At 41.1% G+C, this 16,420-nt stretch overlaps 1 protein-coding gene across 1 annotated transcript in view; it reads left to right on the forward strand.

Moving 5' to 3' along the window:
* LOC100716920 (PRAME family member 27-like) overlaps nucleotides 1–10,692 on the forward strand; it is a 54,455-nt gene extending 43,763 nt beyond the window's left edge. The window contains exon 5 of the mRNA XM_063235229.1: nucleotides 10,467–10,692. Coding sequence (XP_063091299.1) covers nucleotides 10,467–10,692 — 226 coding nt within the window. The remainder of the gene's footprint in view (nucleotides 1–10,466) is intronic.
* The last annotated feature ends 5,728 nt before the right edge of the window (nucleotides 10,693–16,420 follow it).

A 16,420-nucleotide genomic window follows, 5' to 3' on the forward strand; every position in this document is an offset into this window, starting at 1 on the left:
CAATTTCTTTGCTCTTGTATGATAGCCTGCCCTCAAGGTGTAGGGTGTACCCTTTTTACTACTTTTCTTGGCCTAAAATCCCTCTCAAGAGCCTGTTTCTTTTCCTGTATTTAATTTTGCTAATATCAGAAAAAAAAAAAAACAGGTTTTCCTAAAGCTGAGTACGATGGTGCATGTCTACATTTCCTGGTCCTGGGAAGGTGATGTAGGAAAATCTCCAGGAGTTAAGGCCAGCCTGAACTACATATAAAGACCTCACAAAACAAATAAGCAAACAAAACTGCATAGCCTTTAATGGCCAGAGTTGATGGTGCATGCCTCTGATCTCAGGAAATTAGGAAGCTAAGGCACAGGTGTTTCAAGTTCAAGACTAGCATGTCAATTTACAAGACTCTATCTCACAAGACAAAGATAAAGAAACCTGAAGACTGCTGTTACCTTTTAGATAAATACCAAAGATATAAATTTCTTTTTAAAATTATAGAGGAACCTGGGCATGGTACCAGTCCTTTATAATCTCAGATTGTGGCACACCAAGAAAGGGGGATGGGAATTTTCAGCCAGCCTAAACAATATTGCCAGATCTTGTCTCAAAATAAAAGATTTAGGCAGTGCATGACTGTGCACACTACAATTACAGGAGTTCAGGATGGCCTTGAGCTCACTCTGTAGCCCAAACTGGTCTCAAACTTGCAATGTCCTCCTGCCTCAGCCTCTCAAGTGCCGGGGTTACAAGAGTACACCACCATACATGGCTTGTCAAACTAATCTTGTGTTCTTCATGGACTTTTTTTTTTACAGAAGATCTTGCTTTTTAGAGAAATCTGGTTTGGAATTTATTATGAACCTAGGCTGGCCTGAAAGTCTTGGCTATTGATGGATTTTGAACCCTCAAGTCAATCTTGCATTTGTCATGGAAGTAAGCCCCTAATTCAAACTTTTCTCTCTCTTTTTCACAGTACTGGAGCTAACAATTTCCCAGGAACCTAGTCAGAAAAGAAATGAAGCTCTTCAGCCACCACTCAGAACCTGCAATATTGTCCTTGATTTTCAGAAATGGAGCCTTGAACCAGGAGATGTGCCTGGACATTTAGAGTCCCTACCTCACCTCTTTCCAAAGCCTCAGTACAAGAAATGGAGGGATCGAGGCTCCCATCTCTGTTGTCTCCATCTTCTTTTTTCACCAGGGATCAAACTCATGACCTTGCACTTACCGGGCAGGTGCTTAAGTCACAGAGCTAAATCTCCAGTCCCCAATTTCTTGGTTTTGACAACAGGCTCTCACTATGTAGTCAGGCTGGCCTCAAACTCATGGTGATCAGCCTGCCACAGCCTCCTGAGTGTTGGAGTTAGATGTGTGTACTAGTATATCTGGTTAGTTTTTGATATTGAATTAGAACCTTGCTATATAACTAAATTTTTCAGTCTGGAATTGAACTAGCAGTCCTCTGTCTCAGCCTCCTAGAACATTTGTATTACAGGTATATATTACCATACTTGATTTCAGAGCTTTTTCAAATGATTTTTCTTTTTGCTAAAAATGAACCAATGGGAAATCATGAGTGAGATAACATGATCCCTTCTCCATTACAGAGTACACAAATAACTGACTTCCTAACAGAGAACCACCAGATACAGTGACCCCTCTGCATCTGAACCCACACATCTGGAGACCCTCATCAACAATGGGTCAAATTTCTTTTGTAAAAACCTGTAGTACATATATATGGCTTTTTTCTTCTAATTATTCTCTATATGAACAGTTTCACAGCTACTTATGTAGCAGTTGCACTGTATTAGGTATTACAAGTACTCAAGAAATGGTTTCTTGTTTTGACTGATTTTCCTCTATTCTGTTATGCTACATAGTACCAAGTTTGAAAGTATAGGCAACAACTATGAGGACAATAAGATTCATTGTGACACCCATTCTGGTTGACTAGTATCTTCTTTTGAAGTCCTCTAATGTCTCCAATGTTTTGGTTTTATGGGTCTTATTCTTTACTGCTTTGTTCAATTTTATTATAACTGATGATATAGGCAATTCTTTTTAAGATAACAAGAGCCATTATGGTAACCATTGTTGATCACCTTGTATTTTGTTTTTACATTATGTATTATGTCCATCCTTTTGATTTGACTGACTCTCTCCTGGTATGTCACATTCGGTTTTACTTTCTTCAAAAAAAAAAGTAATAAGAACTGTGGGAGCAATAGAACCCAAAATGTGTAATTGTCATTGTATAAAAGAAAGGAAAAGAAAGGTCTCGAAAAGATATAACTGCATATATATTTAAGTGTATAAGATAGACAATGATATTACAGAGTTTTGTTGTTTGTTGGATCATTGAACAAAACTGTTTGCAGTCTCACTGTTTGAAAGTCCCCTCTATATGCTTTAATTTTGTAACTTCAACAACTATTTTTAAGATGACAATATGTAATTAACTAGTGATTTCCTACTGTTTATTTTTTCTGAAATTCTGTAAACTTGTACTCTTTTTCTGTTTTTTTTCTTTTTTCTCCTTAAATAAAATTTTTAAAAAAGAGATGGTAAGGAAACGGCGGCCTCTATACAAACACTGCACCACTTTGTATCAGGATCTCAAGCATCCACAGACTCGGGTATGGAACGAGGTTCTTGATCCAGTGTCCCAGGGATGCTGGGGGCTGACAGTGCATCTTCCTGCCCATTTAATGCAGAGCTCTCAACTGCATGTGAGTCTGCATGTGATTCTGAGTACCATCCAGCAGGCAAGACCTGGCCCAGGCCTGACTGCATCTCATTGGACACAGGACCTCCTCTCTCAGCACTAGTGTTCCCAGATGGAAAACAGACACTGGAGACCTGTGTGGTGTGCAGACTAGAAAATGGATGGAAAGTACATTTTCCATGAGAGGAGCTCCCCAGGTAATTATTAGCAGCATTCTTTCTATTCTCTCTTTAGTTGTCACCCCAAGACCTAGACAGCTGATTTCCCTGAAAAAGTCCTAGTTTATGATTCTATCCTGTCTTCACGCAGACTTATCATACTCAGCCCTTGGGCATGGGCACCTTGCCAGTTGTACCCAATACCAATGGTTTAAATGAATCTGAACCTTTTTTATTTTTCAAGTGGGAGTAAAAACCCAGCATCTTGGGCAAATGCTCTACAATTAAGCAGCACCTCAGCTCCTGTCTGTCTTTGTTACTTTCTGTGGTGTTTTGTTTTGTCTTCTGACTGCTGCTGGCTGAGATCCAGTAGGCTAGCACAACCCAGATCCCAGCACCTGGAGATGCACCCTAGCGGTGAAGCCTTCAGCAGGTTGACCTGGAGGGGCGGGCCCCGTATAGGCTGCCCAGTCCGTAAATCCCTGGTGCGCTGCAGTGGGCGGGAACACCTAGCCGGCGCAATTCAATCAGACTGTGGCCAACAGGGAAGGAAGCTGGGCCTTGTATATATGCTCGCATATATAAGGAACAAAGAATATGGGAAGAGGGAGCAACAAGAAAGGCTCCTCGGCCCCCAAGCCTGAGAAACAGGTAATAGCAGACACGGCACCAATAGACATAAAGTGCTATCTCCAGAGCCTCATAGACGAGTTCAGGAATGAAGTTATTAATGACCTGAAGCTAGACATAAGAAGAATAGTTAGAGAAATGCTAAGCACCACCCAAGAAAAAACAGATGGTGGAATGGAAGAACAGAAAAAGAGGGGAGAATTGTTTAAAGGAGAAAATAGAAAAAACATAGAATACATGAAGCAGGCTCAAAGAGATTACCAGGAAACTAAAAACTCTATTGAAAACTGGCATAACAGCTTGAAAGAAACTAAGGATAGATTATCTGAACTGGAGGGAAGATTTGTAGGGACACAAACAAATGAACTACAAAAGATACTCGCAGAAATAATCCAGGAGAATTTTCCTAATTTAGCAAAAGGTAAAGATACAACATATGAAGCATACAGGACCCCAGCCACCTACAACCCAAACAGAACAACACCCAGGCATATAATAATCAAAATACCAGGAATCCAATATAAGAACAGAATATTAAAAGCCATCATAGACAAGAAACAGATCACTTATAAGGGAACACCTATGAGAATTACAGCAGACTTCTTGGCACAAACCACCAAATCACAAAAAGCATGGGGGGAATAATTCAAGCTTTGAAAGATAATAATCTCCAGCCAAGACTGATATATCCTGCACCACTATCCCTGGAAATTGATGGAAAAGCAAGGTGCATCCAGGATAAAGAGGAACTAGGGGACTATGCAACCACCAATTCAACTCTACAGAGAATACTACAGGATATTCTAAAAAAGAAAAATATGAAGAATCCAGAAATAGTGGCAAAGAGGCCACAATGAATGGAGCAGAAAACAAAATGAAGAAGACAAACTGACAACTAATGACAGAAAAAGAGCTCAACAGAAATGAGGCAGAGAAGATTGAATGAAAGGAACAGCTATTTTGGAGAAAAAGATGTCATAATAAGTAATGCTGATTTAGTATCATCTTGTTTTGAAGTCCCATCAAGCTTTTGTTCTTCTGTCTCCATCGGTCTTAACATGTTGTATCACTGGATTTTATTATATGTGATAGCATAAACAAAAACTTTTATAGACGAGATTATACAGAAACCATTGTTTATTTTCTGTTAGTTGATTCTAAATACCCTGTAATACTGTCATGTTCTTGAATGTTTTTACATTGTTTTGATATATTTGATGCTACAGTATACGAAGTTATACTCCAAGATTTCAAGGGAAGAGACAATATGGTAACTACTTTTATGTCAGGATTATCTTGCGGTAAAACACTATTTTGCTTAAATGGTTATGTTTCGATCTGCACTGTTTTGTTGTTATGCCCTGTTTTATCTCAATCTCCATTTTATTTTTTACTTTTTTATTTTTATCCTTTTAAGGGAAAAATAAATTAAAAAATAGCGGGATATATTATAGTAACCCACTTGATTTTCTATTAACTTGATTTGAAGCCCTATATTGCTCTCACCATCTATTGTTTTGCTTGATAGTACCAGGTTTGAAAGTTTAGGAAACAGCTGTGAAGATAGTGGGACTCATTATGACACTCATTCTGGTTGACTATTACCTACTTTTAAAGACCTGTAATGTCTCCAATGTTTTGGTTTTGTTGGTTTCGTTCTTTACTGTTTTGTTCAATTTTATTATAACTGCTGATGTAGGCAATTCTATTTGAGATAGTGGGAGGCATTATGGTAACCATTGTTGATCACCTTGTATTATGTTTTTACATTATCTATTATGTCCACCCTTTTGATTTGACCGACTCTGTTCTGTTATGTCACATTTGGTTTTTACTCTCTTCCAAAAAAAGTAATAAGAACTGTGGGAGCAATAAAACCCAAAATGTGTAATAGTCATTGTACAAAAGAGAGGAAAAGAAAGTGCTCTAAACAATATAATTGCATGAATATTGAAGTGTATAAGTAGACAATGACATTACAGAGTTTTGTTGGATCATTGAACAGAACTGTTTGTACTCTCACAGTTTGAATGTCCACTTTATATGCTTTAATTTTGTAACCTAAACAAATATTTCTAAAATGACAATATGTAATCCATTAACTAGTGATTTCCTACTGTTTATTTTTCTTCTGAAATTCTGTATAACATGTACCCTTTTTCTGCTTTTTTTTTCTTTTTCTCCTTAAATAAAATTTTTTTAAAAGACCTATACAGGGAAAATTATAATACACTGAAAAAAGAAATTGAAGATAATATTAGAAATCTTAGAAAGACACCCCTTGCTCATGGATAGGAAGAATAAATATTGTGAAAATGGCCATTCTCCCAAAACTCTTATACAAATTCAATGCAATCCCGATAAAAGTACCATCAACATACCTCATAGATCTAGAGAAATCACTCCTAAAATTCATCTAGAGTGAGAAGAGACCTAGAATAGCAAAGACAGTTCTAAGCAACAAAGGCAAGGCAGGAGGCATCACAATCCCTGACTTGAAGTTGTACTATAAAGCAACCATAGTAAAATCAACATGGTACTGGAATCAAAATAGAGCTGAAGATCAGGGGAATTGATTAGAAGATACAACCAAAACTACAAACATACTCAACCACCTTATCTTTTATAAAGGGGCCAAACATGTTCACTGGAAGAATGACACTCTCTTTAATAAATGGTGTTGGAAAAACTGGCTCTCCATATGCCGAAAACTAAAACTAGACCCATGCTATCACCATGTACTAAATTAAAATCTAAATGGATCAAAGATCTGAATATTAAAACAGAAACACTAAATCTATTGGAAGACAAATTGGGTAGAAACCTTGAAGACATAGAGGTAGGTAGAGAATTCATGAACAGGACTCAAACCACATGGGAAATACCTCCCAGAATCAATAACTGGGACCACCTATTATTAAAAAGTTTTTGCATGTCAAAAGAAATCTCCAGCATAGTGAAAAGAAAACCCACAAACTGGGAAAAAAAATCTTAGTGAACTCTCCCTCAGACAAAGGACTTCTGTTTAAAACATAAAAAGAATTGTTAAAAATCAGACCCCCAAAATTTAAAGATCCAATCCAAAAATGGGCATCTGAGATGAATATACACTTCTAAGATGAACAAATACAAATGGCAAATAAATACATGAAAAAATGTTGATCATCATTAGTCATTAGAGAAATGCAAATTAAAACCATACTGAGATTCCATCTCACTCCTGAAAGAATGGCCAGGATCAAGAAAACCATCAACAACAAATGCTGGAGAGGCTGTGGGGAAAAAGTGAACCCTCCTGCATTATTGGTGGGAGTGTAGACTGGTGCAACCATTGTGGAGGTCAGTCTGGAGATTTCTCAAAGAGCTGGGATTGGAAGTTCCATTTGTTTCGGCTATCCCACTTCTAGGCATATGCCCAGAAGAACTGAAAGCATCATACCACAGTGATATATGTGCACCCATGTTTATAGCAGCACAGTTTGTAATCGCCAGATCTTGAAAACAACGTAAGTGTCCATCAACTGAGGAATCGATTTAAAAAGTTGTGATATTTTTATACAATGGAGTACTACTCAGCTATAAAGAAGGATCACACTGAGACATTTATAAATAAATGGACACAGCTTGAGACCATACTCGTAAGTGAAATAAATCAAACTCACATGTGTGAATACCGAATAGTTTCCCTATTGTAATAAATGATTCAAATATATAAAAGTATGTGGTAATCATGATTCTCCCATTATGTGGCTTTGAAGCCTTATAAAGTTTTCACTCATTAACTGGAATGGCTTTATTCTGGGCTGTATGATATTATTGCCTGTGATGATATGAACAGCTATTTTGAAGAAAACAAGACATCATAATAGCTAGTGCTGATTTAATATCATCTTATTTTGAAGACCCACCAAACTGTTGTTCTTCTGTCTCCATTGGTTTTATCATGTTGTATCTTACTAGAATTTATTATATGTGATAGTATAACAAAAATTTTTATAGGCAAAGATATAATATAGAAACCATTGTTCTTTTTCTGTTAGCTGGTTCTAAATACCCTGTAATACTTTCATCCTCTTGAATGGTTTCACACTGCCTTGATATGTTTGAAGCCATGGTATATGAAGTTATACTCAAATATTTCAATGGAAGAGACACTATGGTAACTAACATTAAGTCGGGTTACCTTGTGGTGAAGCACTAGGTTGCTGAAATTGTTATGCTTTGAGCTGTATTGTTATGTTGTTATGTCCTCTTTTATCTCAATCTCCCCCCTTTTTTAAAAGGAAATTTATTTATTTATTATTTTTTTTTAATTAAGAGAAAAAATCAAAATATTAGCAGGATATATTATAGCAACATTTTTGATTTCCTGTTAACTTGATTTGAAGCCCTACGTTGCTCCCACCATCTTGTTTTGACTGATTTTACTCTGTTCTGTTCTGATAGTAGCAAGTTTGAGGATATAGGCAACTACTTTGAAGGCAATAAGATTCACTATGATGCCCATTCTGGTTTCACTATTATCTTCTTTTGAAGTCCTGTAATGTCTCCAATGTTTAGGTTTTATTGGTCTTGTTCTGTACTGTTTTGTTCAATTTTATTATATCTAATGATTTTAAGGAAGCTAGAGGCATTATGGTAACCATTGTTGATTACCTTGTAATCTGTTTTTATATCATGTTTGTTTTGACTGACTGATTTGTTTTCTCATATTTGGTTTTATTGTCTTCCAAAAAAAAGTAATAAGAACTATGAGAATGATAAAACCCAAAATGTGTAAATGTTGTTGTAAAAAAGAGAGGGGAAAAAAGTGCTCTAAAGGATACAACTGCATGTGTGTTTAGGTGTATTAAGATAAATGACCATATTACTAAGTTTTTGTTGGATCACTGAACACAACTGTTTGCAGTCTCACTGTTTGAATGTCCACTTTGTGTGCTTTAATCCTGTAACTTGAACAACTATTTCTAAGATGATAATATATAATCTACTAACTAGTGATCTCTTACTGTTTTTTTTTTTGAAATTCTGTATTACTTGTACCCTTACACTGTTTTGGTTTTTTTCCTTAAAAAAAAAGAATTAAATGAGATCTTATACACTAATGTATGTATTTCTGTGTACTATATAGATATATGTGTACATACTTGATTTTTATTTATATCATAGTCATGTTCTTTAATGTCATGTTTTGTATTGTTGTTCACAATATAGGGGACTAAATACAGTGCTTTTACACCTGAGCTTCAACCCAGCTCTTCTTTAGTTTTCATTTTAACACAGGCCTTAACTATAGGTGCGTTCAAATTCAAGCATCGTGATGCATTCGTTAATCCTAGCATGTGGGAAACTGAGGCAGGAAGATCATCTAGTTTGAGGTCAGCCTGAACTACATAGCAAGAGCCCGTCTCAAAAAATAAAAGTAAAATTTTCTCCTTAGGCTGGGTTCAAACTTGAAAGCTTCCTAGCCATTGTCCCACAGGTTTGGGATTACTGGCTTCCGCCACCAAGCCTGCTTTACAAAATCATGTAAGTCACCTAATTATTTTATATGAAACCGTTTCTGTTAAAAGAAATACAGGGTTGGTTTCCATTAAGCTTCTGGTCATATTTTCATTAAGAGACCAATACATAACTTGTTTCATGTGCATTTCTGTTTAAAGACATTTTATTTCATATATATTGAGGACACACAGACTATAATACACAGCTGGATGAAGTTTTTCACCACCTGTATTTTCTCCACAAGGCACTTCTCACTCTTCTTGGCCTTAGGAATGTGAGCTTGCAACTAGGGGCCACTCTGGTTTTAAGAGGTGTTGGGGATCAACCCCTGGGCTCTGCCACTGAGCTACCCCCTTGAATGCGGCCACTTAAAAAGAGAAATCAACAAAAATTGCAAAGATGTGAAAACATGGCATTGAACAGACCACACAGAGGACACCTGTGTACAGCACAGAGCTGGAAAGCAGAGTTAGACAGTCAGCTTGTTCAAACAGCTGAAGAAATGATGGCAGCTGGCCACTCAGATGGGTCTACACACAAGTGTGTACACACATCGGTGGCACCCATCCCACCAGGACTGAATGAGGAGGTTACAAGTAAATTAGCAAGTGGGAAAATTTGCAAATATAGAAAATTATGACACTATAAAATACAGACACTAAATAGATAACAGTCATGTTGGCTCACTGATCTCAGCTTATAATACCATGAATGTAGGGCTGTTTCAGGGTTTATCTCATATAAGCGTGCCAATCTTGTAACAGTACCTAGCATATAACATTGATTCAACAAAGCTTAGAGATTTGCACTATTTAAGTGCCAAGGGCTTAAAGACTACAATTGTAGCCAAGCTAAGGGCTGGGGATGTAGTCCATCCTGGGCAATTTAGAGACTTAGCAACACTATCTGGTAGGTAGAGAGGCAGGAAGGAAACACAGATGGATGGATGGACTGGAGCTGTGACTCAATGTGAACACCATGGGTTCAACAACCAGTACCAAAAAAAGAACAAGAAAATACAAGCGTGAACATATGTTTCTTAGTCTGCAAACCGCATACTCTTAACCGGGTTGCCTGGAACTAAACAACGAGGTGCCAGCCAGTGGCTCCATCAGCACATGGCTGGCAAGTGAGGTCAGCCTTCCAGAACATTCTAAAATAAATCTACCTTGCATCCTGCACCACGCACCCAGGGTTTTATGATGTGTTTTTAGGTTTATTCCTAATGTTGCGTCTATGTGCACTCGGATCCTGAAGCACACTAAGCATGAATTGTGCACCACAGAGCCTGCAGTTGGTGCTTATGTGCGCACGCGTGTGTGACACAGAGAAACAAAACCAGGGCCCCGTGCTAGGCAAGCGCTGCCCCACTGCGCCAGGCCCTCAGCCCACAAAGGGCGCAAAGCCAGGGACACGGAGCTGCCCCTCCCCTGTGCCCGGCGCCTGCCCTCCCCCTCAGGCGACCACTCACCTGGGTACGCTATGGCTGCCGCGCTCCTCCTCCCGCACCAGCAGGGCCTCACTCCTCGGTCACCGTGGTCTCCTTCTGCTCCCTCACTTCAGGAGGGGCTGCTGCTGCTGCCTTTTTGAAGAAGCAGAGGGGAACCCTGACGGGTCTAAAGGAGAAATCCGGGCCACTGTTCAGTTCTCCAACACCCACAGCAGGCTTCCAGAAGATTCCCTAGTTTCAGCCCCGCCCCTTACTGTACTTGGACCAATCAGTGTCCTCCTGTATTTGGGCCAATCATAGACCTGCTGCTGTAATATAAGCAGACTCCCGGAGAATCTCTTTGGTTAGTCAACATATGTGATGTCTCTGCAGCGTGGTGATCAGTCTATGTAAGCCACTTGGTACAATGCAGGACCAAGGCATAGGTCAAAGGACAGAATTACAGTTAACTAAGAGATCTATTTTTTAGTTTTTTTTTTTTTTGAAAGTATACAACAGAACAAGACAGAATAAAGCCAACTAATATCGTACAGTGAAATTGGTACAGAACTTCACAGCAGGTTACCGGGATATCAGTAACAGGTATAACAGTATATTTTGCTATCTTTATAATAGTTGTTCTTTCAATCAAATATATCAAAATGAGATGAAATATAGAACTTATCAAAACAGAATATTGAATAGAGCAGTACCATTAATCAGAAAAGAGCAAAACTGTAATAAAAATATTTGCCTTCAAAGAGATGGTAGAAGGAAGTCCTCCTTATTTGCTAAGTCAACCTCCCAGGAGATGCTTAGATTTCTTGTTCCCATTTGATAATGGGGGGACAGAACAAGGAGGGTAGGGGAAGTGGGATATTTGACTCTAGGCCGTGCATCAGAAGGTTCACTATTACTTAGCAGGGAGGCAGGCTGGTTGTTTGGTTTCACAGCGTCCTAAGTTCCAACATGGCGTGGATCTCAGGAGCTGCTGCTGGTTCTCCCCCTGGAAGGCTATTTTTTAGTTTTTTAATACTAAAAATAGAGCCCAGGCCTCCAGAATTTTAAGCAAGTGCTCTACCAGTGAGCTAAATCCCTGGGCCTGTTTTTGTTTTTTTGTTTTTTAATCTTTAATTTTGAGACAAGGTCTAAGTCACTGAATAGCCTAGTATGGGCTTTAATTTTTTATCCTAGTTTAGCCTCCAAAAGTATTTTGCACACTTTTTTTTGGTACTGGGGATTGCACCCAGGTACTTATGCATATTTGGCAAGTACTATAGCAATAAGCCATATCATCACTCATTTATTATTATTATTAATTTGTTTGGTTCTTTTTTTTTTTTTTTTTTTTTTTTTTTTTGTCTTTTTGAGACAGAGTCTTGCTATGCAGTTTGGGCTGGCTTTGGGTTCATCTTGTAACCCAGGCTGATCTTGAACTTGCAACAATCTTCCTGCCTCAACCTCCTGAGTTTATTTTGTTTTTCAAGACACGGCCTCACTTTGTGAAGGGTACTACTGGCATCAAGTGGGCAGAAGCAATGGATGCTGCTGAACAGTTGCCTGTACTTGGGACAGCTCCACCACAACAAATGACCGGGCATGATGTCAGCACTACAGCAGACCTTCCTAAGGCCTTAGTTAAACAAGGAGGGCTTGCTGTCCACTAGAAAAGGTGAATCCAGATGTCTGTGATCTGAACAGAAACTTCCACAGCCCCCCTTCTCCTGTGACATAGGACTCCACTGCTCCAGGGGCGGAAGGGCCTTGCCCTGGGCCATGGGTAGAGAGTACCAGAGTTCAAATTTCTTGCTCATAGTAGAGAGCACTTCTGATTCCACAGCAATGTCAGGAGCATAGTCATGCCCTCTCCCAGTCATGGGCAGAAACCCTCAAGCTGGCAAAGGGAGACCTTAGGACAGAGACTGCTGGGGCCACCAATCAATGGAGAAGTTTCTCTCTGGTCAAGAACTCTGGAAACAGAGTCTGAAACAGGGATCTACTATATACACATGATTTATTGAGGTAGAGCCCTGGGAAGGACATCAAAAGGGGATGAGTGGGAAGGAACAACACAAGGTGGAGTCCCTGGGGCATGGATTGTTCCCAGGGTTTGTTTGCTTTCAGACCAAGAGGTGGGGCTATCTAACCCTGGCTACTCATGTTGTCACCCCTGAGATCTGTGATCTGGAGTGTAGATCAGCTGTGCACATCTCCTCCCACTTCTGGGTACAGTGGCTTCACATCAGTAGCTTGAAATTGGCCAAACCATCATGGAATGTCAGGTCCATGGTGACATTTGGCCAATTTAGGAAACTGGGAAGCTGGCTCTTCCCAAATGCTGCAAATTAGGGACTTTGGGGAAAGCCAGCTTCCCAGTGCACCATTGCTGGGAGGGGATCACCACGCCCAGGCCAGGCTTTGCTCATGTCAGGGCAAAGGCAGGATGCAGGTATTGCTGTGAGACAAGCAGCTGTGTAGGGATGGGCACAGCCTGCAAGGAAGTGTGCGTCACCTGAGTTTGAGCTCACACCTGCAGGGGGCGACACACTCCAGGGACAGGCTATGCCTGGGTAAAAGCAGGGATCAGGGAATCGACACCCATCCTTCTGCTGTCCTGGCTGCCACTAAGTCACTCATGTCCCACTCCTCCCTGAGCCTTTCTTCTTGTCCTCAGGGCCCTGTAGAGTATGGCTCAGGATGGGACTAGCTTCCAGAGAAAGGCTGTGGGAACAGAATGAACCATGGCCAGAGCTGCAAAGCTCTACCCCAGTACCTCCTAGCAGGTCTTAAATGAAAGGGCCCAGCAGATTGTGGCCTCAGGCTTGGGAAAGTAGGGCTTCTCCTAGGTGCTTCAGAAATCAATAGAGGTAGCCAAGTTCGGCAGTACTAGCCTGTAATCCCATTTACTTGTGAGGCTAAGGTTGGGGATGGCAAGTTCCTGGCCAGCCTAGCAAGCTTAGCAAGACTCTGTCTCAAAATAAAATGTGATAAAGGCTGGACATGTAGCTGAGTGGAAAAGCACCCATGAGTTCAGTCTCCACCCCCCAAAAAAGATAACATAAAAAAGACTGGGAATGTATTTCAGTGGTACATTTCTTCCTTTACCATACATGAGGTTTACTCTCCAGTACTTCAGAGGGAAAGAAAGAGCAGAGTCAGAAGGCTGGATGTGGTGGTGTATGCCTGTAATCCCAATACTCAGGAGACAAGGCAAGAGGATCACTACTAGTCTGAAGCCAGCCTGGGCTACACAATGAGTTCAAGACCAGCCTGAACTGCATGGCGAGACTCTGTCTCAAAAAATAAAAAATAAAAATAAAAAGAGAGGGAGAAGAAAAGGAAAGGAAAGGAAAGACAGGAGGGCAGAAGGAAAAGGAGGAAGCAAATGTATTGAAGTTATATGAGAACTCCTCTTGTTTGTAAGCTTTCCTCGCTAGCCCTTACCCACCCACTCAGGAGGCAGAAGGGGTCTGGCCCCACTCCAGGCTATGTCAGATGAGGCAGAACTGGGAGGAATGAAGGGTTAAGAAGGCATGTGCCACCTCCCACCCAAAACAGCTGGAGTCACAGTAGCAAGAGCTGGAAGTCGTCTCTGGGAAGTTCCCTGAAATGTGAAACATAGTTCACCATGTGATCCTGCAGTTCCTGTGTGACCCAGACACCCAGTGAGCGAGAAATGAATATTCACATGTGTTCACAAAAGACCAACATGTATGTCTGCGGAAACATTTTTCACAAGCACCAAGAACAGCAGCTTCCCACATGTCCACCAATTAATGAATGGTTAAAGAAAATGTAGCATAACCACAGCGAGGAACATTGTTCAGCCATGAAAAGAAAGTTCAGACACAGGGTACAGCATAGGTGGACCTCGAAAACCTTATACTGAGCGAAAGACCCCAGATACCAAAGACCATGTATTGCAAGACTCTGTTCACAGAATGTGGATTAGTGACTGCCAGGGGTTGGGTGATGGGAAATTGTGGAGTGACTACTAATGCATGTGAGCTTTCTTTTTGTATGAAACACATTCTGGATTTAGGTGATGGTGACAATTGCATGCACTAAAACCACTGATTACATACTTCTGAAAGACAAGCTTTATGGCACATAAATTGCCCTGATCTTTTAATGGCAGGGCGTGCCATGTGGCTTTGCAGCTTCATCTCTAGAGTGCTGGACACCCCCAAACCAGCACAGCAGAGAGGGGAAGGGACAGTTGAGAGCCTTTGGCCCCATGGAGCTGATAGGAGAGGGAAGGAGGCTGGGTGGGTTGGGAGAAACTCTAGGTAGGCAAGGGACTCTCACTGAAGTTGAATAGACAGGCTGTCTCTAAAAAGGGTAAAAACAGGCCGGAGGTTTAGCTCAGTGGTGTAAGTGCCTGCTTGGCAAACACGAGGAAGTGAGTTCGATCCCTGGCACCAAAACAAAAAGGGTAAAAAACAACCCTGTGCCAGGTAGACCTACAACTGCCCCCTTTACACCTCTGGCCTTCTGGGCCAGTCTTGGTTTCTCCCAAACCTGGAACATTCTCACCCTGCAGCTTGGCCCATAGCTTCTCTCACGTAGCTTGGCTGACTCCTGCTCACTTTGTCTCTTCAGATGCTGTGTTACTCCCCCAGCCCACAGCCTCAGAGATGAAGCCCACCATGAGTTAGATGAAGCTGTGGAAGGAGATTTCATTTTGAACCGAGCGCTGATCTCTGCTGTGGTCTGTGCAGAGATCCTGGTCATTTTCCGGGGAGTTTGAGGGAGGGGATGATCTAGAACTCAGCAGGGATGGGAAAGTAGAGAAAGATAAAGCATTGGTGAGGGGGAAAGTGATCAGGTCAGCTGCGAGGCTAACTGGCAGTGATCAGTTAGGCTTCCATCTTCCCATGAGACTAGAGACAGAGGCCCAGCCTTGTGGATCATATGCCACATCCCTGGGAAAGACACCCTCCTGACTTGTGGGAGACGCACCATTGTCTCCAAAGGACAGAGGAAGAATTCCTAATCATGACCCCAGACCATTTTACTTGTCAGTACTGGGGACTAAATGCAGGGCCTGGGAACAGAGCCATGTCCTATCTCTTTTTATTTTATGCACTTGATTGATTGATTGACTGATTTTGAGACAGAGTCACACTAAATCACTAAGTTGCCCAGGTTGGGCTCAAACTTGTGAACTTCTTGCCTCAGCCTCCCAAAGGCTGGGATTACAGAGGTGCACTAACCTGTAAATTCCTGGAAAGGAGCATGGCTGCTGCAGTGGGAAACCCTGCTGGATCCTGGCCACATCTTGCCAACATTTGTACAACATCCTTGGGGGCTGAGAGCTCTGTGCTTCTCACTAAAACTCTTTCCCTAACCTCTGACCACATCCTGAATGAATGAATGAATGAATGAGTGAATGAATGAGTCTGGAGTAAAGTCTCTAGTTGGATTTACACAAGACAAATGGGGGGAAATCAGAGAAATGTGCAACGTAAATGGGGCCCGTGTTACACCTTCCCTAGACCCATGTGCATCAGGGGGATGGTTTGAGGGAAGACAGGAGCCATAAGCTTCCGTGTTTTGTTTTTTTGGTGGGGAGGGGTTATGCATGCTTGATTCCAGGGTTTCATACCTTCTAGGCAAATGCTCTGCCACTAAACTACGTCACCCCCAGCATCTGGCTGAAAGTTTTTCTTCATGACTTGGACCTCTATACCAGGGCAGGCCTGCTTCACACTGCTTTTTCTTAGAGGTGGAAATCAGAGAAATGAACCTCAAATAACAGAAGCCATTAATTCCACATGGCACAGGTGACCAGGAGCCTCGTCCCTCCCCACTCCGTCTCTCTCCTTCTCTTGTTCCCTCCCTTCCTCCTGCCCTCTCTTGCTATAACACTTGCTCTCCTGACAAGCCGTCAATCACTTTAGAAGGCCCAGAATTAGCCAGAGAGTCCACTCTTTGAGGGAACCCTTCCTGATGACAGACTGGCCTCCGTCTTGACTCAGAAT

Source organism: Cavia porcellus, unplaced genomic scaffold (assembly GCF_034190915.1).
Source record: "Cavia porcellus strain 051 isolate PalLab524CR breed Dunkin Hartley unplaced genomic scaffold, mCavPor4.1 scaffold_25, whole genome shotgun sequence".
Lineage (NCBI taxonomy): Eukaryota > Metazoa > Chordata > Mammalia > Rodentia > Caviidae > Cavia > Cavia porcellus.